We start from the raw sequence: 23,455 nt of genomic DNA, 5'->3' as shown, positions 1-23,455 counted from the left end.
GAAGTAAATATGTTGCTTCTTAAAATTCACCATCAAACCTCCCACAAGATTGCCTCTGTAGATCTTGTCCATTGTAAATAGTTTAAACGCTTACCATTGTATCTTATTAATGGTGTAGTCATACTGTATGCATTTTGAATATCAGCTCCTCCAAATTCATTTTGGAAATAGGTAAGATGTAAGTACGTGCACATCTCTCCACACCCATTCATCTGACACATGTATTGGTGTGCTATGTGAAAAGCATGTACTCTTGGGCTGACACTGCTGCCTTTGGGACTTGCTGGCAGCTTCCTGTACCTTTTTCTCCCATTTCCAGCACTCATTTCACTTTTTGATACTCTCTTGACCCAGCCCTTTCCAATTACTCTCATTACAATCCAACACACATTTATTGAATTGCACATAGTACCTAGCACTGTTGGGTGCTGGAGACACACAGGGAAAGACCTCTAGCCTCACCCCAGCCAATTCCCCCTCCTCCCCTTCCTCCCCTTCTGTATTTTCCACCTCTCTCTTTTCCCTGCCAAGCTGAATTTGGCCATCAGAGTTCTGCCTGGGCTGAGCTGGACCCTACCTGTGTAGCACAGTGGACTCCTGTTCCTTTGTTTTCTCCTGGCTCCTGTGACAAAGTGCCATTCTGGTCCAGGCCCCGGGCTATGTATTTATGTGATGTCAGTTGTTTAAATTTACATCTGCTCTCCTGGTGAGTGTCCTGCTTTAGAGGGTACGACTAGAACTTATGGTCACTGCTATTATTGCAACAGCTACTACCAGTAGCTTCCGTTTACTGTGTGACGGGAGAACTGCACACATTTATTATCTCTCTTCTTCCAGTAATACTAATGCCTGTAAAGAGAATGTGTTTTCTCCAAGGAAGCAAATCAGCAGCTATCCATGCCACTGGGTTTATTAGCATTTGGTGGGATCTAGTTTTGCTTGTGGTGATACTAACTAGCTAGTGATATGTTTGGGGGGAATTGTTTCCCAGACGGTTGTAAACTATGTAAAATAATGAATGTTTCAAGCCTATTGCCTTAAGAATATGTGGTTCAGTCTAAGGAAGTGGTCATATTTCCTTAGGCTCTAAATTTGAGTGAAATTTATAGCCTTGAAAATAGTTTGGCATACAAACTGGAATATATCCTTGTTTCCTCCCTTCTCCAAAGTAGTTAACAACATTGTTTACACATGGAGGGCATCCTATTAAAATATCAAAAAATTTCTAATAAACAAAAATGCAGATGTTACCAGGGGAGATTAATGGCCAATTTGGAAAATAGATCATTGTGTTATGGTTACTTTTATCATTTGGCTTCTGTCTTCTTCTTTTCCTGCCATGATCAGTTAAAAATGTCAAAGTTCTAATAATGTAGCTATTTGACCACATATCTTGCCATTAGTTTCTCTTCATTATGAGTATTCTAATTTTTTTCCCAGTCAATCCAAGGACACCCTAATTTGTACACAATTCGTGTGTCTTTTGGTATTAATTAAAACTAAGGAAGCATAGCTCCAAAATAAAATAGATTTATAGGAAATGCTAATATCAAGGTTTCATGTAGTGTGCTCTATAATACACACTAGGGGACCCGGGGTGGGGGGGGCGTAAGAAAAAATAAGAAAGATATTGGTCACATTAAGCAAAACAAGGTGTCCAGGGGACGCTGGTGATGTTCTTTTGGTCAGTTAATGCCTTTTTATTGCCTTTGTGTGATGTGCCAAGAAACCTCAGGTCAGTAGAGGACATCTCCGTTTTTCTCTCCTCTCCCAGGCAATTCTGTAACATTAGGCAGTTTAGGGTTGAGACACTGGGAAATACTTCTGGAAAATAGGGATTAGCGGCAGCCTATTTGTGTGTTTCTTTCTTGTTACTTCGATATTCTTACAACCCCAAATAGACATCATTATCATTTTTCCCCCTCTGGTTGATGACAGTAATCTCACCTAGAGGCCTGATTCAGTCCTTCCTCTCAAATCTATTGTTCAATGTGCAGTCTTCATGATCAAGATACCCGAATGGAAGAAATGACAATGGAGAATAGAAAATGAGAGGCCAGATTAGGGATGGGACTCCAGGTCAGCAGAGGCAATCAACAAAAAACAGCAGGAAAGCTACAGTCAGATTAATAAGAAAGTGTGTTTATAGGCCTCTACAAAGTGTGCTTGTCCTAGGATGAAAGGGAACCCTCAATCCCACTCCATCCTCCAATCAGAAAAGAGAATAGTCGTGACAGAAACATCACCAGTAGGATTTCTAGACCGGAAGGTATATTTTTCAATAGGAGTTTCTTTTTTCAGGTTGTTTGGTTAGGGTAACCAGTATTACTTATTATACCGGCAATAGTAAAACAGTGTGTTTGGAATATCCTCACTGTATTCCAGAACCTTTCTGGTTCCATCCATTATAAGCGGTCCTTTGCATATAGTCAATTGACTCAATGAATAAATAATAAGATGATTTTAAAGTTTACACATGAGAATATAGCCTCTTAAAATTATAAAAGTAACGTGTGCATTAGAAAATTCAACGTGTATGGAAGAATATAAAATAAAAACAAAAGTTTCCCTCCCCGACCCCTTCCTTTTAATCCACAGTTCTTCACAGGTGACTGCTTAATGGTTTCTTGGGTATGCTTCCGGACAATTTTCATACTAATAAAAGGATATCGTTTTCTGTCATTTGTGTGTCCCGTTCTTCCTACCCCCTCTCTTTATTTTGCTCAGGCATTTAAAAGCAAATCCCAGACCTCATATCCATTTGCCTGTAAATATTACCATATACATTATCTCCAACAGAGAGGAACTTTGGAAAAATAATAGCCACCGTAACTATTATCACGTCTAACGGGATCAATGATTGTTTCATGATTTTATGGAATGCCTGGGCTATAATCAGTATTCCCTCAGTTATCTCAAAAGTGTCTTTTTATAATTGTTTTGTTCAAGTCAGGATTGAAATCACCCTCACACTTCATATTTGTTTAATATGCCTCCATAACCATGTCCCTTTTCCAAGCGCTGTTCGCTTGAAGAGACGCATTCGTCCTATAGAATTTCTCACATTCTGGCTTTGGCTCATTCTGTCCCCTGGGTGTGTGTGTGTTTAACGTGTTTTTGTTATTTTAATCACCTATATTTCTGATAAGCTTGTAGTTATATGAGAGGCTCGATTAAACTTTTTATAGGTATAATTGATAGATGGCTTATCAGAAGGCACATAGTGTCCCCTTTTTAGCGGTGAAGCTTAATGAATGGCTTTAAGTGCTGTCAGCTAGACTCATTCTCTATAACGTTTCCTTTCAACCTTTTACCTTGCTGTATTAGCAATTGATTCCCAGTTATTGTAAAACAAAAGTGGAATCAGCCTCGACATACAGTTTCATATCGTGCTTGCATATCTACTAACTCTAATATCTTGGACATATTTCTGTATCAGCATCTATAGATCTAGTTCATTTTTTAAAATGGCTCCATATATGAGCGTATTGCTTTATGAGTGTATTAGTCTTATTTAATCCATTTGGAAAAACATTTTTTTAATTTTTAATGTTTACTTATTTTTGCGAGAGAGAGAAAGTGTGAGAGTGCAGGGGAGGGGCAAACAGAGAGAGAGAGAGGGGATTGGGAGACACAGAATCCGAAGCAGGCTCCAGGCTCTGAGCTGTCAGCAGAGAGCTCGACGTGGGGCTGGAACTCACAGACTGAGAGATCATGACCTGAACCAAAGTCGGACGCTTAACTGACTGAGCCATCCAGGCGCCCCGGAAATATTTCTGATCCCTCATGATTAAGAAAGGAAAGTCTGAGTCTTCAGCTCTACTTGTTTGTGTTTATTCTGTCTCCAAATTGCAGACGTGAGCGTGACACTGAGCAGTGTAGCCGCACAGTGTCACAAAGAGACCCTTTCCTGAGGGGATGGAGGAGAGAGTTAGCTTAGCTTTCCTTGGAGGAAGTAGTTGGTTTGTTTGCGTTCCTGAAAAATGGAAGCATTCGTGACTGCCTCGTTGTAGCTCTTCCCAAAGTGGGTTGTGTGGCCCAGTTCAGAGAAGGCAGTGCATCTTGTTAGTGGCAACCAGAGGGACAGAAATGGGTGGGGGAAAAGCCCTGACCTTAAGACCCCCTGATGGCTAAATTGGCAGTAGCATTTGCTCCAGACATGACTAACTAGCCACGTCAGCGGTAGGATCCTAAAATTTATCGCCATAGGAGTTTGGTGTGTGAGGCTTATGATGGCTCCTTGGTTTTCAGTGTGGTGCAGTGCGTCTTTCCCTGTCTTTATTTCTTGCTGTTTTCTAAGTTTAGGAATTCAGATATGGCCTCAAATCCGGAGGTTTCCTTCGGGAAACAAAGCCCCCGAAGTCAAGCTTCTCTGGGCTGAACGAGGACAGGCCAGGCAGAGCCCCTTTGCAGATGCCTTCCTAAGTGTGAGATGGCCTTTGAAAGTAAGACTTTCCCACGGCAGCATGATCAAATTTTGAAAAATGGAAGCCACATGGAATTAATGAGATGGATGTGGGTTTCTACTGGGAGAAAAGCAGTAATAAAACTTCTTCATGGAGAAAGCCTTGGAATTGCCCAGGAAAAATACCGGATCATTATTAGTGTTCTTTATATAGCAGTGCATGTGAATTAGTGCTGGATGCAATGTACCTTTGAATTTTCCTCAATTTTTTCTTTCTTTCTCCCTCTTCCAAGCCTCAGAAGAGGAAAGCGGGAAGCCTTTCCAGTGTCCGATATGTGGTTTGGTTATAAAAAGGAAGAGTTACTGGAAGCGGCACATGGTGATCCACACAGGTTTAAAAAGTCACCAGTGTCCGCTCTGTCCATTCCGGTGTGCTCGCAAGGACAATCTCAAATCCCACATGAAGGTAAGGCAGCTGTGGATGAGCCTCACGGACAGGGAGGCACGGCCAGAGCTCTTGCACACGGTCCAGTGCAGGAGGCTCCTGGGAGAGGGGCCGCTGGTGGAGCCTGTGGCATTCAGTGCGCCTCGTCTTGAGGTAGCTGGTGGCGCAAATGAAGCACGCTCGCTCGAAAGGGTCTCCTTGTGACAGTCTGCCCGTTCGTTTTACAACCAGGAACTTAAAACCAAACAGAAGCTCCAGTATCCAAATAATAGACATGATGTAGAGCCGTCCTTTCCTATTGGGGCGAAGCAGCCTACCTTGGCCTTGCGTGGCAATACATGTCTGGGGCGCCGGGAGGAAGACTTAGGGAAGAGCAAAGGGCAGGGAAGACCAGTATGGGACGACGGGCTGCTGGACCTGTGCCCCAGAGGCGACTGCCCTCTTCTGCTTTTGCTTTGCTCTCCAGCTTACAAACCCACAGGAACACCCAGAGACGCCTTATAGGAGGTGTGAGAACCTTCAGAGAAGCCTGGGCTTTAACTTTTGCTCTCTGTGAGGCTTGTGGGGGGGCGGGAGTGGGGGCGCATATCTGACAGGACTGAGTCCTCCTGAAGCTCTCAGTGTTTGTGCTGTCCTAATTCCCAGGATCACACTTACCAAACATCTAAGGACATTGTTTTCAATGTCTTTTTAAAAACGGCTGGGGAGTTTGCACTGGTAATAAGCATATAAGAGATTTGTCTAGACTCTGTATTTCACTCGTACATGAGATGGAGAAAACTTAGTCATCTAGATAGCTTTCTGTCAGACCCCATTACTAATAAAGGTTTTCCCTGAAATTCAAGGAAGAAAATCACAAGATCAAAAGAGCATGGGCTTTTGAATTTGATAGACCTGAATTTAAATCCTATTGTGAAACTTACTAGCTAAAGGCCTTGAGCAAATGAATGTCAGGCTGTTGACATTGTGAAGTTTTTACTTTCCTGCTATAAGAAGCATTGTGCATGTACATAATTAAGATATTTGCTTTTTTTCAAAGCCACGTAGTCTAATCCATCTGAATAGATCAGTGATCACCGTTTATAATTGTAGCTCTAAAAAAAATGTGATCGGACAGAACGTCTCCTAATTTTAGGAAATAGCTCAGAAGATTAAAAAAAAAATTAAATCCATGATGTAATTTGTTTTCTATCATTTGCCTTTTTCTCCTGAGAGTAGCATGCCCTTCATCTTCAGAATCCATTTAACCAGGAGTTCTGGTTGGTTGGATTTAACTGAGCCTACTTAGTTTTTCCTTTCACCCTCCTCATCCTCTATCACCTCTTCCCAAAATAAAATCTCGTATTTTACACCTGCAAAGTGGGTTTCATTAGCAGGCCGAGACTTCAAAAGAAATGCCTTTAAAACTAAAATTTGTTTTCCTTACTATGTCCTACGCTGTGTTTAGAAATCAGGTCTGACAAATTTAAAGCTTCAGTGAGCAGAAAACTTGCATCTAGCCTGACACCTTGTAAGCTTGGTTTCAGCTCAGGGTCACATAAAACAACCTATTTATAAACCCATGGGGAAAAAAAAAAAAAAGCTGGGTTTTCAATAGCAGGAACTACTGACCCTGAAGCTACAGGGAGATGAGTTGGGTGCCTTGATGATACAGACGGTCGGCCATGACAGTGTTACAGATGAGAGCCGCGAGGGCTTTGCGGGTCGCGGGGTCTCAGAATGCTTTCAGAACAAATCAATAACCAGTACAATAAAGCAGTTGTGTGAAATTACTACTTTATTCAAACTCATGGTGTCCTAACCTGTTGAGCTACGACTCCAGCTTTTGATAAGGGATGTGTGAGAAGGGCTCATGCAAGTTTAATTTTATCAAATGGTGTACTGTTTCTTTTCTCTGTTCTCCACCTCGCATATGGGCCATTTTCTTTCTTTAATTAAAGAATTCATGGTTTTGTTTGGATTCAACATGCTTTAGAGAGATTTTGTAAGTATAGTCCACACAGGAATATGATGGCGGTGGTCTTGTGAATGGATAGCTTCTGCTTCTGCTGCATTCACCAGAGACTACAAATATGAATAGATTTTCTAAAACGAGTTCGGCCTGTGAAGTGGGGCAGTGTCACCTGTAGATTAAGATCTCAAGCTGTGTGCGGTCAGAAAGACCTTAGTTAGAATCTCAGTTCCACGACTTTAGTAGCTGTGAGACTTTGGGTGAATCATTTAACCTCTCCCAGCCTTTGTTTCCATTCATGGAGATAATCATCCAGTCTATCTCCTGGAGTCGTTATAAGGGTTAAATGAGATAATGGGCATAAAGCAACTTAATACAATGCCCGGCATGGAGAACACTCAGTAAATGTAGCCAACCTGGTCATTATTATCCAGAAGTTGTCTGATTTAGTGTTTACATTTGGAAATAGGTTAATGATGTGGTATAAAGAATTTACTCTAAATTTTATTGCCTTTTTTTTGTGATATATCTTTAATGCTGAGAATTTAGAAAAAAAACTGGTAAACAACAAGAATATAAAATTGACCCTCACTCCCATCACACAGAAATCACCACTATTGTTATTCTAACATACATCCTTCTATAATGATGACATAGATTTATTTAAGACAAATTGGGATTCTCCTTTATTTGTTCAATAAGGACTGTATTTACCGTGTTCCTACCGGGTGCTGGGCACTGTACATTTTTTTGAAAACCTGCCTTTCCTCCTTCGTAGATCTCGCAAATGTTTTTATGGGCAGCTGAGGAAGGAGCTTGTAAATGCCTCCAGCTTCCTCAGGGTTATCTTAGATTTCCATTAAGTCTTTTACAACTTTCCTGGATGAGTGAGCATAGGGGAATTAAATGTGAAATTCGTAAGCTAAGATTGAACAGAAAAGGTGAGGACTGCTAAAATAAAGAACGCTGATGAAGTAATGGTAAGAGACTGGACAAGGGTCAGAGCGCTGAGCTCTGCCGGTCTCAGGCCTGCCATTTAAGGAGCTGTGATTCCCAAGGATGCCCCTTCCCTGTCTGGCCTGGTCCCCTAAGGGGGTGGAGCAGATGTTTGCCAAAGTTTTCCTTATGTCCATCCGACCGCCACCAGGAGATGGACCTAATGATGTAACAGTGCCTTCTATTCCCAGCCCTTAGGTGCCCCGTGCAAAATGACCAGTCAGTAAGGACGTCTCTTACGTGGCCTGGAAAGAATGATATGCTTTAGACAAGCATTTCTTCACGTTAGCAGACTTGGAGGGATTTTAAAGCCAGTGTTAGGCTAAAGAGATTACAGTTATAACAGAAAGTGCTTTTCTGTCAGGACAGAAGGGAAGAAACCACAGCTGGAAGGTAGAGAGAATACTTCTCTCGAAGGCCAAATGCGACATACAGCCCCTTTGGGAAGGTGTAGCTCAAATAAAACGATAAGTGCGAAAGTCAACACCTCGGCCACTGTTTTTCCTTTAAACCGACACTGATTTTTCCACAACTAAATATAGCAAGGCCAGGATCTGGTGGAAGAGAAGCCACGTAAAATACTTGAGCACAGACTCTTTTCAGTCCAGGGCTCCCTTTCGCCTTGAGGACTTGGGCTCTCTCTCTGTCCTTTTCCTTCTTCCAGAAGCTGCTTCCAGAGCTCCTGTTCTTGGATTAGCTCCTCTACTCTCCCGGGTCAATAGATGTAAGGACACTTCTGAAACGGAATCTGCCCCACCGCTCTGCTCCCAGGAAAGCATTCAGCCCCGTGACCTTTACCACCTGGTTCCTGGGCACGCCTTTGGCAGCATCTGCCAGGGTCCTGTGGGGCTGTGCCCAAACCCCCCCCAGGGTGCCTGGTCCTGTGTGAATTAGGTGGACGATTCTGTGAGAAAGCAAATGAAATGATCAGCTCCAGAGTGAGATCTCTTTGTTGTGACAGAACAGAGAGAGGTGATGTTAACGACCAGTGACAAACGGGTACCTACCCCCAGCCCCTCCCAACCTGGCAGAGCGGAAGCATTTTAACAAGCAAGGCCTTGCTGCAACTGAATTTAAGTTTATATGGTTATTTCTGAGAAATTTATGCTTTGGGGGACCCAGAACCTCTTCGACTGTTTTTTTCAAAAAGCCACAGTGGGGTGCTGTAGCGACAGGATCTCACCATTAACTTTTAATTTCTTTGCTTTTGTTGGTCACTTAACATTATTTAAAAGTATGTTTTGGCTGGTGAATAATGCTTTTGGATTGCATTCAGAATGCATAAACAGCTGTAGTAAAACTTGCTCTTTTGGAAAGGAAGCCTATGCAGAGGGTCCAGGTAGTGCAGTGAATTAACAAACTAGCCTTTAACCTTTGTTAGACCTGGGTTCAAATCCCGTTTAGGTCACCACTGGAAGATGAGGAGTCAGTTCTGTTTTGGTTTTGAAATCCCGATCACTTGTTTGTCCAGATCCCACAACTCCCCCAAATCATTTGGCCCAAATCTACGCAATTGGCAGTTTCTACACAAGGGAGGGGCAGTCCTGAAATAGCAGGGTGTAGCAGGTCAGCCCTGAAGTACATTGGCAGAGCTGAATGGGGAAGTTACACGCTTATGAGCACCTGCCAGCTCGAAGCCTGGCTCAGGCCAGTGCAATGATCTCCTCACTTTCTCAAGCACTACATTTTGGTAGGGACAGGAAGAGAAAAGTTTCGTACAATTTCTACAGGTATTGTGCGTGCGAGACTGGAACTGGATTTAAAAGTCTGCATTCTTCCATTGCCCACATCAGAATCTGGAGCCTGATAGAACCACGTTTGGAGACCCTGGTTTCACCTTGCTGAGAATACCTGGGGGAGATCAGACCTTGGTTTTTCTCCCACTCTGCTGTGCTTTCTTCATATGTAATTTTGCTTACGCCACTTACACTGGGGTCTCAGTCTCCCTGTCTATGAAACGGGAATACCCCGGAGACGTCATTTTCCACATTCTTAATCACCCAGAGAAGCATTTTGAAAATTGAAATTGTGTTTGCAAAACATAACTAATTCTCTGAGTGACAATGATTGGGTACACGCAACTTATTATTGTGAGACGAATTGCTTGACAGGTTGCCTCTTTTGACCCCCAGCTGGTAATTATGTAAGTTCGAATTCTGCTGGGTTTATATTTTCTCCAAAGACCAACCGAGATGAGATGACTAAACTATTTGGAGGATTCTACTAAACACAGCCTCCATTGGCAGACAGCATCCTCAGTTGTGAGTGTGGCTCTAATAATGGACTCTTAACCTACGTGGATCTGCTTTATGTTTAGGGACGGACCTCATTACTTGGGGCACAGTAACAAACCTCTCCTCTGATGATTTTATTTCCTGGGCCAGCCCTGGTACTGTGAGGAAATTGTGGACGAATAGTCCGGATGTACGACGAGGCATTTTCCGTAAGCACATGGTGGACAGCTCATTCTTCTTGCTTCTCCGTCAGGTTCATCAGCACCAGGACCGGGGAGAGACCTTTCAGTGCCAGCTATGCCCTTTTACCTCCTCACGCCACTTCAGCCTGAAACTCCACATGCGTTGCCATCAGCATTTCCTGAGGACAGAAGCCAAGGTGAAGGAGGAGATCCCAGACCCAGATGTCAAGGGATCTCCCCACCTCAGTGACAGTGCCTGCCTGGGGCAGCAAAGGGAAGGAGGAGGGACAGAGCTAGTGGGGACCATGATGACGTCCAACACTCCAGAGAGGACTAGCCAGGGTGGGGCTGGCGTCTCGCCTTTGCTGGTGAAGGAGGAACCCAAGGAAGATAACGGCCTGCCAACCTCCTTTACTCTGAATGCTGCCGACAGGCCGGCCAACCACACAAAGCTGAAAGACCCCTCCGAGTATGTGGCCAACAGTGCGTCAGCATTGTTCAGCCAGGACATCTCTGTTAAGATGGCGTCTGATTTTCTCATGAAGCTGTCAGGTACTTGAATAGGGTTGTATTCTCTTTCTCTCTCTCTTTCTCTCTCTCTCTTTCTCTACCAGGATTCTCATCTGTAAAAATAAGCTGGTAGTACTAGGTGATTTCAAGAGCCCTTTGAATTCTGCTAGTTTGCACCTTCATGAATTTTCTCCTTGACTTTTTTTTTTTTTCCCAGTCCTTTGGAAGTAGGCATCTCTGTGGTTTGGGTCTAGAAACAACAGGTCTTGTTGATTTCCTTCTGGTTTTTTCCCCTTTATGGGTTCTTGTTATGGGGGGCAGGACACATGGTGAGCCAAATTGGTGACAGTTCTTTGTGTGACCTTGGGCCATATTTAACTTGTTTCTGCGTTTGGTTCTTTTAAAGTGCTTGTATGGAACATCTCAGTTTGCACTATTCAGTTTCTTTATTGCCTTAATTTGAAAGAGTTTTAAAGGACATATAAAGTCTCTGGATATACACACAGACTACTGTCGGGAGTTACAGTTTTAAAATTTGAGCAAATGATAAAGATTACCTTTACGTAATTTTCTCCGCTGGAAAAATGTTTGTTGTAATAAAATACGCCTTACATGAAATTTACCATTTTAACCATTGTTAAGTGTATAGTTTTTTGGCATCAAGTACATTCCTGTTGTGTAACCATCACCACCGTCCATCTCCAGAACATTTCATCATCCCACACGGAAACCTTGTACCCATTAAACAATAGTTCCCCATTGCACCCTCCCCACAGCCCCTGGAAACGGCTATTCCACTTTCTGCCTCTATGAATTTAACTGCTTTAGGTGCCTCATGTAAAGTGAAATTAAAAAAAAAAAAAAACTTAAAAAAAATATTCGTTCTCACCTGTCCCTTTGCCTTTTGGAAAGAAGATGAAGTAGGTTATCAATATTTATTATTAACTGACATCACATTCATTGTCAGCTTATACATGACTTTTTTTGTTGTTTTTGTCCTTTTTTCCCCCCAATTTCTTTGGTTAAGTTGTGGAGTTGAATAAGAGGTGTGGCGATATTGAGGGAGCACTGTTTTTCCTGTTTGGAAATGATAAAACACGATGTGGGATTGTGCTTCTACTGGTTACATTTTTTAAAGTATGATTTTAAATTGTAAAAGAGATGTGCAGGGTGGGGAAAGGTCGGCTGAGAGTTGGTTCTGTCTTTCAGTGAAGATGGCAGTCCCCACGATGATTTCCAAATGCCATTTCAGCTCTTTGGAGATTGACAATACCCTTTTAAATGGAGAATAATTGGTCACCGCCTTCCTTTAAATGGACTGTGAGTCGCATTTCACTAAATGTCATTGCCAGGTGAAATAGAGGTTCAGTTTTGCCTGCTCAGAAGTCCCTTTGCTCAGTGACACTTCAGTCAGGGCTCTCGGAATGTCCCCAGCACCCCAGATCTTTGCCCCTCAGGAGCGTGCAATACTAGTTGGTAGTCATGGGGAAAAGCAGGGGACGGAAATGAGGCAATCAGAAATGACCAGGAATGACCAACAGTGAGGCACACCAGCCCGCCTACCGGCAGCCAGGGGTGGGGAGTCCTCGGCTGGAAATGGTCAGGCCACCCGGAGCCAGGTGCATCTGTCCATGGCCTTGAAGAACAGGGGACTCTCTCTTCCTCTCTACCCCTCCGCTGCCTTCTCCCTCTTCTGCCCCAATCTAGGGGAAAATGTGCTTGCAGAGTCTTTGAGTTTTATATTTAAACATTTTGGAAATGTGGGGGAATGCATGCTTATAGTTTTCCTTTTGCTGTTGATCCTTCAGGCTTTGCCTCTGGTGGTGGTGGGGAGGTCACCGGTTCTTCTTTGATGGTCTCTCCCACCAATATTATAGCAAAAGGGGCTCCTTTTCTGGGCTCCTCCAGTGCACTCCTAAGGGAAGGAATGCAAATGGCATTTTCACGCAGCAGGGTTTCAACATGGGACATTTCCTTCCTCAACAGCCAGGGGGACACTAGGTAGGGGTGAGTAGCTCTTAGTACCAGGGTTACTGCCTTTACTCCAGGACTGCAGGAAGTTTTTAAATCTGGAGGAGGGGGAGAGGCGGTGAAGGAAGGACTGGTCTTTGGATAAAACGCTGGTGTATAATCCACTACTCCCGCTGGGCTCAGGCTGTAATTAGCTCCAGACCCAGTCTCAGGGAGCATAAGATACAGCCTGCTGAGAGCCAGCACTGCAAACAAGAAAGACTCCAGAGAAGCCAGTCAGTGGGTTGGGGGTGAAAGACCCTCCCTGCACTAAAGCCTTACACTGTGATCTGTTTTCTCAGTTATTGATGGTACTTGTTTACAGTTTGGCAGTCAGAGTATTTACTGACTGATCAATTGGCATAAGGAAACAGATAACAAATGCACACTATTTATGCAAAAGGCCCATGCAGTTATTTTATGGTGGCTTACTAGAGGTCCTGAAACCTGACTGTATGCACTGTTACCTAGCAACCTGTTACAAAGTCACCGGGGAGTGAGATGCATCGGTAATTTTTTTTGTGTGTGCATATTTGGATGTAAATGTAAACTTGGTGACTGTGGCAGTGCAGCCCGCAGGAGGAGAAGATACGTTAAAAGCAAAGGAATACATTTTCTGGAGGGATTTGTTTTTTCTTTAATTCCACTAACTCTCTGGTTGGTTGGGCCGTATAATTGATAACTGCTGTCACTGTGGTGCTCTACCTGGCTGCGTCTGTGAATATGATCCTGGGACCAAAAGGCCAGATCCCAGGGAGCTGTGGCTGAGTTTCTAGCTCTCACCATCGTCAGATGTCGTGCAGTGGTGGTCAGTATGAGGCCTTGTCCCTTGGTGTCATAACGGCGCCATTGTTCTTGCAACGAATTTTGAGCTGGGCTCTGTGCGTGCACCTGCTGGGACTGTAGGGTGCAGCTGTTTGTGGGCACCGAGTCCGCGAGTCTCTGTGCCAGCCACATCACAGCAGAACTGGAGCACAGTGACAAATTCAAGCGTGTACATACCTACTTGTTTCCCAAAGAGAGATGGAAAACACTTGATTCTTTCTTGCTTGGTTATTAAGGGAAGTCTTTCTTGCTCCTTCAACTAAAACTAAGCATAAAGATGACTTCATGGAACCCAGAGGGATTAAAAATCGCTGGTAGAATGCTGTTTTAAACAGACTCTAAATCCTTCTCCCACCCCACCTCTGTTTTGAGGTTTCCCAGTATATGTGATTGTGAAATCAAACCCCTTCTCTGATCTATCAACAATTCCTCTGCCTGAGCCCACATTTAACATTCCATAGTCCTTCAAGATTAATGTGGCTCCCCAGAACTGAGCCTTCCAGGCTCAGCACTGGAATTGATTCAGAGAAGAGGATAGGGAAGCCCCCGCTGCTTTCTGGGCTGATGGAAAAAATCATTTTGTAAACTTCGCTCAGGGTTTCAGCCTCAGAGGTAGGCTGAGGGCTACAGCCCTACATATTTGCATAGATCTTTCTTGGGAGCCAGAGGCATCGGCAGGTCGCGGACTATCAGAGCAAGTGGGCTAGTGGTCGCGTGACTGGGATGTGCTGGGAGAGGTGCTCACCCAACCACGGAGTGCCTCAGTTCCTGCTGCTCCTGGGACCTCTTTTCCTTAATTAGCAGCAGTTCTAAACTAGCTGCACATTGTATGTACCTGGGGGAGTTTCTCAAAAATGCCAGGGCCCAGCCCCACTCCCAGAAGTTTATGGTTTAATTGGTCTAGGAAAGGGCCTAGTCATTGGTGTTGTCTTTAGGATCTTCAGATGAGACAGTGGCTCAGCCGGTTAAGCGTCTGACTTTGGCTCAGGTCAGAATCTCACGGGTCGTGACTTTGATCCCCGAGTTGGGCTCTGCGCTGACAGTGCGGAGCCTGCTTAGGATTCTCTCTCTCCTTCTGTCTCTGCCCCTCCCCTACTTGTGCTCTCTTCCTCTCTCAAAATAAGTAAATAAACTTTTAAAAAATAAAAAATAAAATCCTCAAATGACTCTAATGTGCAGCCAGGACTGAGGCCCTGTTGACATGGAATGTGAACTTGGTACCTGAGAAAGTTTTTTCAGTACACCTTCATTTTGTGGGGTTTTTAGTGTTTTTTGTTGCTGTTGGTGGTGGTGGTGTTGTTTGTTTCAAGTAAAGCTCTCTCCCCTTACTTTCGATCGCAGACCACTCAAAGGGGCCTGGTGGTGCAAGAAGGGTCTGGGGCACTCACCACAGGTCAATGTTGACATGAATGAGAGGCCTGGGTGAGTCATGTCTGTTGAGCCCCTTGTTTTTCCTTGTGGGGCCTCATGACAGGGGAGTGAAAAGAAGCATTTTAGTGTTCTCCAGTTGGAAACAGAAAGTCTCGAGACTCCTCTAGAACATCAAAGAGCTGGGAGTGTCATCCTTAGAGGCCTGATTAACAGTTGCTTGCAGTAGTCTTTGCATCATTTCTCTTCCTCAGAGCTATACTCTTCAAGATACAAAATTTAATTCTAACTCTCCATTTGTAACCAAGCAGTTGACAGAAACTTGGCATCTCCGGTCGCGGGCTGGGAATATCTTTTTGTCGCTGGTTTTCCAAAATAAAAGATACAAGTCATTTCAACTATTTTTAATTTGGAAAACTGGCAAAAAAAATTTTTTTTTATACTGTCTCCCACATTATATTAATTTTATAAAATTGAGTCTGAAATAATTCTAACTAGGCAGAGATGGCATTTTTAAAGCAGGGACTTACAAATGGGTACAGGCCGAATTGTTTCTGGTTTATTAGGAGCTCGGCGGTTACAACAGCAAAGGCTTTCTTGTATAAATACAGGTGATTTGGTGAATGTGTTTGTGTCCTATCTTGCCGTTTCCTGCAGGCCTTTGTTCTTTCTGCTTCTGTCTCTTTCACACAACTGGATGCATCTGCCCTCACAATACAGTTAGTCTGTAAATGGCAGCTGCCCTATCCTGCGATGCCTTTGTTTGTGCTGCTGGAGAAGGAGGGGTGGGAGATACCCAGTAAACCAGGTAGTCCTTATCTCCTGGTGGCTCTGATTGGCTTTCTATAAAACATCTTTACAAATGAGCCTTCTTGCAAGTAACTGCTGTCCTTGTGCCTGTCATGCCCTAAGACTTCAGTGCCAGTAGCCAGGGGCTCCCACTCCCCATCCCCGAACGTGCTTTCTCCAGTGGTTTATTTTTAACAACCTCCCTTTATGCCCTCAGTTTGGCCCTTTTTATTTTATTTCATTTTATTGTTTTAAGATTTTTTTTTTTTTTAAGTAATCTCTACGTAGACCCAACGTGGGGCTCGAACTTACAACCGGGAGATCAAGAATCACATACCCCACCGACTGAGCCAACCAGGCGCCCTGACCTTACTTTTTAACCCTGCCCTGCTTTTCTCATGATGAGCACTCACTGATCATGTGACTGAAATTCTTGGTGTCGGAAGCTGCATTTAGGACCTTATCCGTGCAGGCAGCCTGAATGCCCTTTTGAAATCCTGGATTTTTTTTTTTTGACCCCAGTGGCGATTCATATATATGAGAGAGAGTGTGTGTCTCCTGTTTTTCAATGACTTGCCACTCCATGAGACAAGGACTGATCTGAGTCACAAAAAGAGCAGGTAGCCTTATAAGAAAGGGGGCCTGGAGTTATACACACATGTACAGAAATGTCTGCGGAGATTTTGTGATGTCTACTCATTGTTTCTTATTTTTCCTCAGCAATCACTCAGGTAGTGCTTACTCTGTGCCATTTAACTCATTTGATCTTCATAACAACTCTGTAGGTAGATAGTATTCGTATTCCCATTTTACAGATGAAAACTGAGAAACAGATTAAGAGACTTGCCCAAGTTTACACTCCCAATAAGTGACGGAACTGGTTCCAGCATTCGCTCCCCAAGGCTGCCTATACCCCAAATCACAAAGTAAGGAGGCAGCACAATCAAACTTGGCTGTGTTCTTTGACCTTGTTTGCTGTCTCAGAGTTAAGAGTCCCCGCAGGGAGCCATTCTCTGAATGCTGTATGTTAGACCCCATTGGAAGTTGCATTAATTCTTTTAGGCTTTTCAGGAATTACTTAGTGCAAATAGTAAAAACAGTAAGGCCAACTAATATTTCCGTAGGACTTTACAGTGCATGGCGTGTTTCCAAATACATTGTCTCATGACAAGCATGTAGACAAAGAGCAAGACTCAACGAGATTAACTGTAAAAGGGTCATGACTGGAATCCAGATCTTTCTTTCCTCACTGTGTTGGATAGAGTATACCTAATTCTAGAATTGCCCTGAGAATAATTTTTTATCTTGATAGATCCTTGGGAAAATGTATCAAAGTCTGTGTTTCTGCAAACCTGAATCCAAGTCATTTTCTTCCTTTCTTCAGAAGTACATTTTCTTCTACTTGTTATTGTTCATTACTATTGTTTCTATTTCTACTACTGTTTTCATATTACTAATCAAATGCGTCTACAGTGAGCGGGGCACTGTGCCAATGGCTTCATGCAGTTTCTCATTTAACCCTCTTGAAAGCATAGAGGGTCGGTATCACTAAACCTATTTTATAGATGAGGAAGTTGAGGCTTAAAAGGTTTTAGCTACAAGGGAGAGAGCAAAGATTCAGCTCTGCCTAACTGCAAAAGCCTTGGCTCATGACCACTTAATTAGCTATTACTTAATTTTTTTTCTCAGTTGAGCGAACTGTCTTTTGACCTCCGTCTGCTTCGCTGTTTATTTTCCTTGGCTTCAAACCATGGCATCATTTCTAATGCATGCTAATTCAGTCACTAATCTGGTTAAATTTTTTGTGTCTTCAAAATATATCTATAATCCATCCCTCTGCGTGCATCAGTCTCCTGGCCATCAGCTCACACCTAGCCAGCTTGCCCCTTTAGCTGCCCTCCCTGGTGCCTTCTCCACCCCAGCTGCCCCCCTCTAGGCCCTCCAGTGACATTCTAACAGACTCTTCTTCTAATACCTCTTGCATCAGGTTATGCCCCTGGCTGACTTCTTTCTACAGAGTAACAGTATCTTCACTCCTGTCTGGAAAAATGTTGACAGTCCTCACCAGCTCATACATAACACGCCTCTCACTACCGTCTCTCTGCTTTCACTCATATTGTTCCAGGGGTCTGGTAATTTGAACTGTGGCGTTCCATAGATCTTCCCCCTTGTTAAGTAAAATGGGGGAGGGGCGGAATAAGAATTTTCAAAAAAGAATAATTTTGTTCTTAAAACTAAGTTAACTATTTTAATGCACCTCTGACACGCAGTGGTTTTGAATCTTTGTAGAGAATTTCTAGCAATGTTGGGGCCCAGTCCTGTGATGCTCGTCCCTACTGTGTGGCCTATGCAAATGCTGGCCATCCTTCAAAGAATATTTTGGTTCCCCCTTCTTCAGTAGAGCCTTTTCCTGTTATTCTGGTCTTTACTGCCAACCATCCCACCCCCTGTGAATTCCAGTGATATTTAGAGTCCTTATCGCTCAGGTTGGTGGTGGTATTATTTGCGTAGTTCATTCTATTGCTTGTGTATTATTAGTCTTGCCTCTTGAACTGTTTCAAGTTGCTGTGGTTTGTGTTGGGGTGGGAGGAAGGGAACAGATAATGTTTCTTTTGTAACATCTTTATCTTTGTACCATCCACGATGCATTTCATGATGGATTATAGGAAAGATATTCCATTAGTCACATCCTAGAAGTCAGGTTTTCTGAGGCTGTGATATTACTTCACTTAAAAAAGGTTTGCAAATTCACAATCAGCTCCATAGTGCTAGAAGAAAGAAGATGGAGCAGAGGGGGGTCTGCGGAAAGGAGGCAGCTGTTCAAAGGGAGCCTTGAAGGCTGTGAGTCCCTTGGTGTGGTCTCGAGTCCCGTGTTCCAGGCCCTCAGCTTGTAAGGCCAAGTCTGAGAACTGGAGTGTCTCACACAGTTAGTTCAGTACCAAACTACTCCACAGTTTGGCAGCTCAAACTAATAGCCATTTACTTAGCTTAGGGTTTTGTGAATTGGCAATTTGGACATGGTTTGAGCAGGGTGCTTCTTTGGGTCTCTCGAGGCTGACCCATCCATCTAAAGTCCGTGGCCACATGGGCTGGGGGAGGGCTGGTCTAGCATAGCCTCAGCTAGGATGAATTCTCCCTGTTCCTCAGAGTCTCTCACCCTTCAGTGGGCTAGCCCAGGCTCGTTCACACGGCAGCCGGGCGTGGTTCCAAAGGAGAGAGTGGAAATGCACAAGGCCTTTGGAGGCTAGGCTAGGAACTGGCCCAACCTCACTTCCACCACCTTCTGTTGACCAAGGCATGTCACAGCTCCAGCCCAGATTCAGGGAGTGGGAGAATGGACTCCACCTCTTGATGGGAGGAGCTGCAAAGTCCCATTCCAAGGGGGTGGGGCTTCAGGGAGGGAATCCTTATGGCCTCTTTTTTTTTTTTAAAGTAAGCTCTACATCATGACCCCAACATCAGGAGTCGCATGGACCCCAAGATCAAGAGTCACATGCTCTACCGACTGAGCCAGCCAGGCGCCCCTCCATTATGGCCATTTTATAGTCTACCACAGCCTAGAGTTCTTCAAACTCTCTGGGTGTTCCACAATGACAAAAATCATTTAACAACTGATGTGTAAACCAGAATGTCAGCATGGTAATTTAAAATGACAAGTATAACAATCAAGAGGAGATGTCATTTGGGGCAGATGGTCACCAACTTCCCTGAAAAGTGTTGGAAACATATTATCCAGTCTTTAGGTTTTCTTTTTCAAGTCTCAAATCACTTCATGCTGTTCATACATACAAATCACTTCACTGCTGTTCATACATTTCATTCTTTGTACGTGTTAATAGAATAAATTTAAAATGCAGCTTTCTTTCACATCTACTCGTGCCTTGGGTTCTTCAGGACTTGTCCTTCCTGCTCTCAACATGGGAGATACCCTGTCTGTTAAGCAGATTACTGCAGATAGCTACTTTTGCTCATGATGTGTTGATTTTGCTAGTTTAGTTCATGGAGGAAAACCTTATTTATTTATTTTACAGTTCTTGAGGCACCGCTCGTTGTTCTTACCCTTGACCCTGCCCCGGAGGCTGTTTTGTTTCCCTTTTGTCACTGTGTGTGTACTGTGGTCGTAGCTGTCATAGGGGACCTGTGTGGTCTTGCTTTGAGGACACTGATACAGAAATAAAGATGAGCCCAGGTGGGGATTAATGAGAAATATGAGACGGTTAAAACTTCGCTAAACACTAATTATAAAACTACTTAAGGCAAATTAAGTAGTTTACCTTATTAGAGAGCAACATTTAAAAATATTTAGCTAATGTCTTAAACATTCTATTTGAATATAATATGCTTAGCATCTAAAAGCAATGCTCCACTATAATTAATTATTATTGAACTAAATCTTGGCCTTCCTTACAATTTTAGAAGGCAGTTTATTTTTTTTCTCACCTAAAGTGCATCAGGTTGTCAAATAATCCCAGGTCCTGCCAGATCATACGTACTTACATATACTGCTAAGGGGACTTGGGTAGTTATTTGTAATATGGGGGGTTGAGCTCTGATTCTGGTTCTGTCATTAATGATCTGTGTGCTTTTCAACAGGTCATATCATTCTCTGAGCCTGTGTTTACTTATCATGAAATAAAGGAAGCGGAAACAGTAATGGTTTTCACTTCATTTTTTAAAGAATAAACTCATTTTTTTCAAACAGAATCTGAAGTGCAGACTCAATATGTAAAACACACAGAATGTGTGTTTTTTTAATATAACTTTATTTTTTAAGTTCACATTTCTTGTATGTATTTATTCAAACAGTCCAGCAACTAGAGCCAAGTTGCTGCGTGATAAGCACACAACATGCAATTAATGTTACGGTTGAGAGAGGCCATGTAGCAGCGTGAGCCCCTAGGACATTTCCGAATTTATTTTGCCGATTGCACTTTCAAGAAACACCACTTACACAGAGATGTTGTGGCCAATGAGAGTAGACGTGTAACAATTTGCCTTGTAATCTCAAGATGCCTTTAATTAAATTTATTCAGCTGCTTGAAAAAAGAGTATAATAATGAAAAGTTTTTGCTTCCAAGTTGACAACATTTAAGCAACCGCCCTCGTTCCTTATCATAAGACCAGAAGCATTTAACACTTTCTCTATGCAGTAAAGCCACTTGTGATTCAATAGTAACCACTTCAGCTTTGCTCCATGGACTGTTATTTGGAAATTTATTTAATCTCTCTAGTCTCAGATTCCTCAGCTGCAAAATGGGACAGTAGTACAGTTGCTGTGAAGAGCCAATAAATTATTTCAAATAAACTAACACTTAGCATACTTCCTGGTCCACTTTAAGTGCTTTGTAAATGATAGACTAGATATATCTGTGTATCTGCACTTGTCTGTCTGTCGGCCACGATCGGAAGCTTCGCCAAAGTAGATACACTTGAACCCACTCTGGCATTTAATTTAAGGTAGTGGTTCTCAACCAGAGGTGTGCATGGGGGACAGCTGGCAGTGAGTTTTTGTTTTCATGACGGGGTAGTGCTGTTGGCATCTAGTGGGTAGAGGCCTTAGATGCTGCTAAACATCTTACAGCGCACAGGACAGCCCTCCGCGGCAAATTTGCCCTGCCCAGAATGTCAGTGGTGCTGAGGGTGAGAAAGCCTGATGATGTAAGGCAGGCACATAGACTCCAGGAGGATCACAACTGTACAGTTTTACATGGACATACATGCGCAGGCCTGAATTTTTTGAAAGATCAGTGCAGAGCCAGTCTCCTCCTTATTAATGATGTATTCCTAGAGCTCTGCCACTCCTGTAATAATGGGAGGCAATGCGTTACAAGTGATACGAAACTCAATTAACTTGTCAACACAAGTAAAAATTAGGGGTCTCCATTACAACACAGATGACTGTGCACATTTCTAAATTAAGTTTTAAATTAGTTTAAAGAATCTTAAAAACTTAAATTTGAAACAAACATTTGTTGGGACCCCTGAAGCTTATCCTAGGATTCCTTGGAACACTGTTTGAAAACCACCAATCTGTGGCCCCTTCCAAGTCCAAGAGCCTGGCTGTGCTGAAGGGTGAGGTAGTAAATAAAATCCTTCACGGCCTACCTTTTTCATGTAGAATTTCAGCATTCACAAAATTGCTAGATTCTTTAAAAAGAATTTTTTTCTATGTTTATTATTTATCTTTGGGAGAGAGAGAGAGAGAGAGACAGAGGACAAGAGGGGGAGAAGCAGAGAGAGACAGAGGAACACACAGGATCCGAAGCAGGCTCCAGGCTCTGAGCTGTCAGCACAGAGCCCAACACAGGGCTGGAACCCAAGAACTGTGAGATCGTGACTTGAGCCGAAGTCAGACGCTTAACCCACTGAGTCACCCAGGCGCCCCCCACAATTGCCAGATTCTGAGCTGAAAGAGAGTCCTGTCTTATTAAATGCAGGGAAAGTGTCATCTTCTTCCTTCCCTGGAGGGAATGGACAAAACAGAAGAGCAGTGGCCATGGTGCAGTCCATTCTTCCTCTTCCACCTTCTTAGATCTTGACAAAATTCCTTCCTGCAGAAAGGGACGTTTTCTGTCCCTTACCTCTAGGTCATGTCCCACCTTTCCCTTATAATTAACAAAGCCTAGTTCACTCCATATCTCTTATTTCCAAAGCCCATAGTCCAACCTCTTAGGGTAGTATCCCTCTCAGAAGCGCTTGGAAGGAAAAGGAGAGAGCTTGGGTGCATTTTCGGCCAGAAACCTTGAAGCCTAGTGTCCCTGTGATTTGGAAGGTTTGGTTTATTAACCTCTTGGGCTCTTAGTTCCCTCACTTATAAAATAAGGGTAGTAATAATATCTACCTCCTGTGATTGATGGAAGGACCAATTTTTGTTAACTTTTCAAATGCTAGGTGTGTGCATTATTATTAAGGACATTTATAGAATTGTCCTGGGGGAGTTGGGGCACTTAGAAGGGATCTCAGCGTGAACTGATCACCCTTTGCTATAAAGAGGGATATATATATATGTGTGTGTGTGTTTTTTTTAATCTTTGCCTATTATAATTGGAAGTTTGGGATAATTTTATCCCAGTGGCTTTCCTATTCTTTTCCCATATGAATCTTTATCTTACATCCTTTTTAAATCCTCAAAAAGTTGATTTATTTCCTTTAAATGCCCCCCCAGCTCTATTTGAGTGTGTGAACTTACAGATACACATAATTTATAATCAAAGTAGCTCAGGTCCTAAAATGTTGGGAACAGAGGCCTCTTGATTTTGGGGCTTCCTCACTGCATTAAAAGTGGAGTATCTGGAAACTTTAAGATACATAAACAGAAGTCAGGGTAAAGGCTGTGAAAGTCTTTTACGAATTGAGTTCCATATGCGCACAGATTTTTGTGTTGGGAAGAATGAAGTAAAGACGAGGCAGTGAATTGTAAATTGTTCCTTTTTTCATAGCAGTTTCCCCAAACAACAAAAAAAAGAAAACATCTTTAATTCAACCTTTTTCTGTAGAAAGAGAATGGTTTTTTTTTTTTTAAAGTAAGATAAAAAACAAAAGCAAGATAATAAAAAACTATGGCAATTATTCAGTCAGATTAATTTTAAAATGTAAGCTTTATGTACTATTTTTAGTATAAATATTTCTGGTAATTAAAAGATAAGAGGGTAGGGGCACCTAGGTGGCTCAGTTGGTCAAGAGTCAGACTTAAGCTCAGGTCATGATCTTGCGGTTTGTGAGTTCGAGCCCTGCATCAGG

The 23,455-nt window shown here is 43.0% G+C and overlaps 1 protein-coding gene across 1 annotated transcript in view; it reads left to right on the top strand.

Annotated features, from left to right (window-relative positions):
* ZNF827 (zinc finger protein 827) overlaps positions 1-23,455 on the top strand; it is a 172,261-nt gene that overhangs the window by 38,366 nt on the left and 110,440 nt on the right. Inside the window, 2 exon segments of the mRNA XM_047091194.1 lie at positions 4,699-4,871; positions 10,285-10,765. Coding sequence (XP_046947150.1) covers positions 4,699-4,871; positions 10,285-10,765 — 654 coding nt within the window.

Source organism: Lynx rufus, unplaced genomic scaffold (assembly GCF_022079265.1).
Source record: "Lynx rufus isolate CCGP_SWC_20201006 ecotype Redwood Valley unplaced genomic scaffold, mLynRuf1.p SCAF_3, whole genome shotgun sequence".
Classification (NCBI taxonomy): domain Eukaryota; kingdom Metazoa; phylum Chordata; class Mammalia; order Carnivora; family Felidae; genus Lynx; species Lynx rufus.
This window is presented reverse-complemented; position numbering and strand designations above follow the sequence as displayed.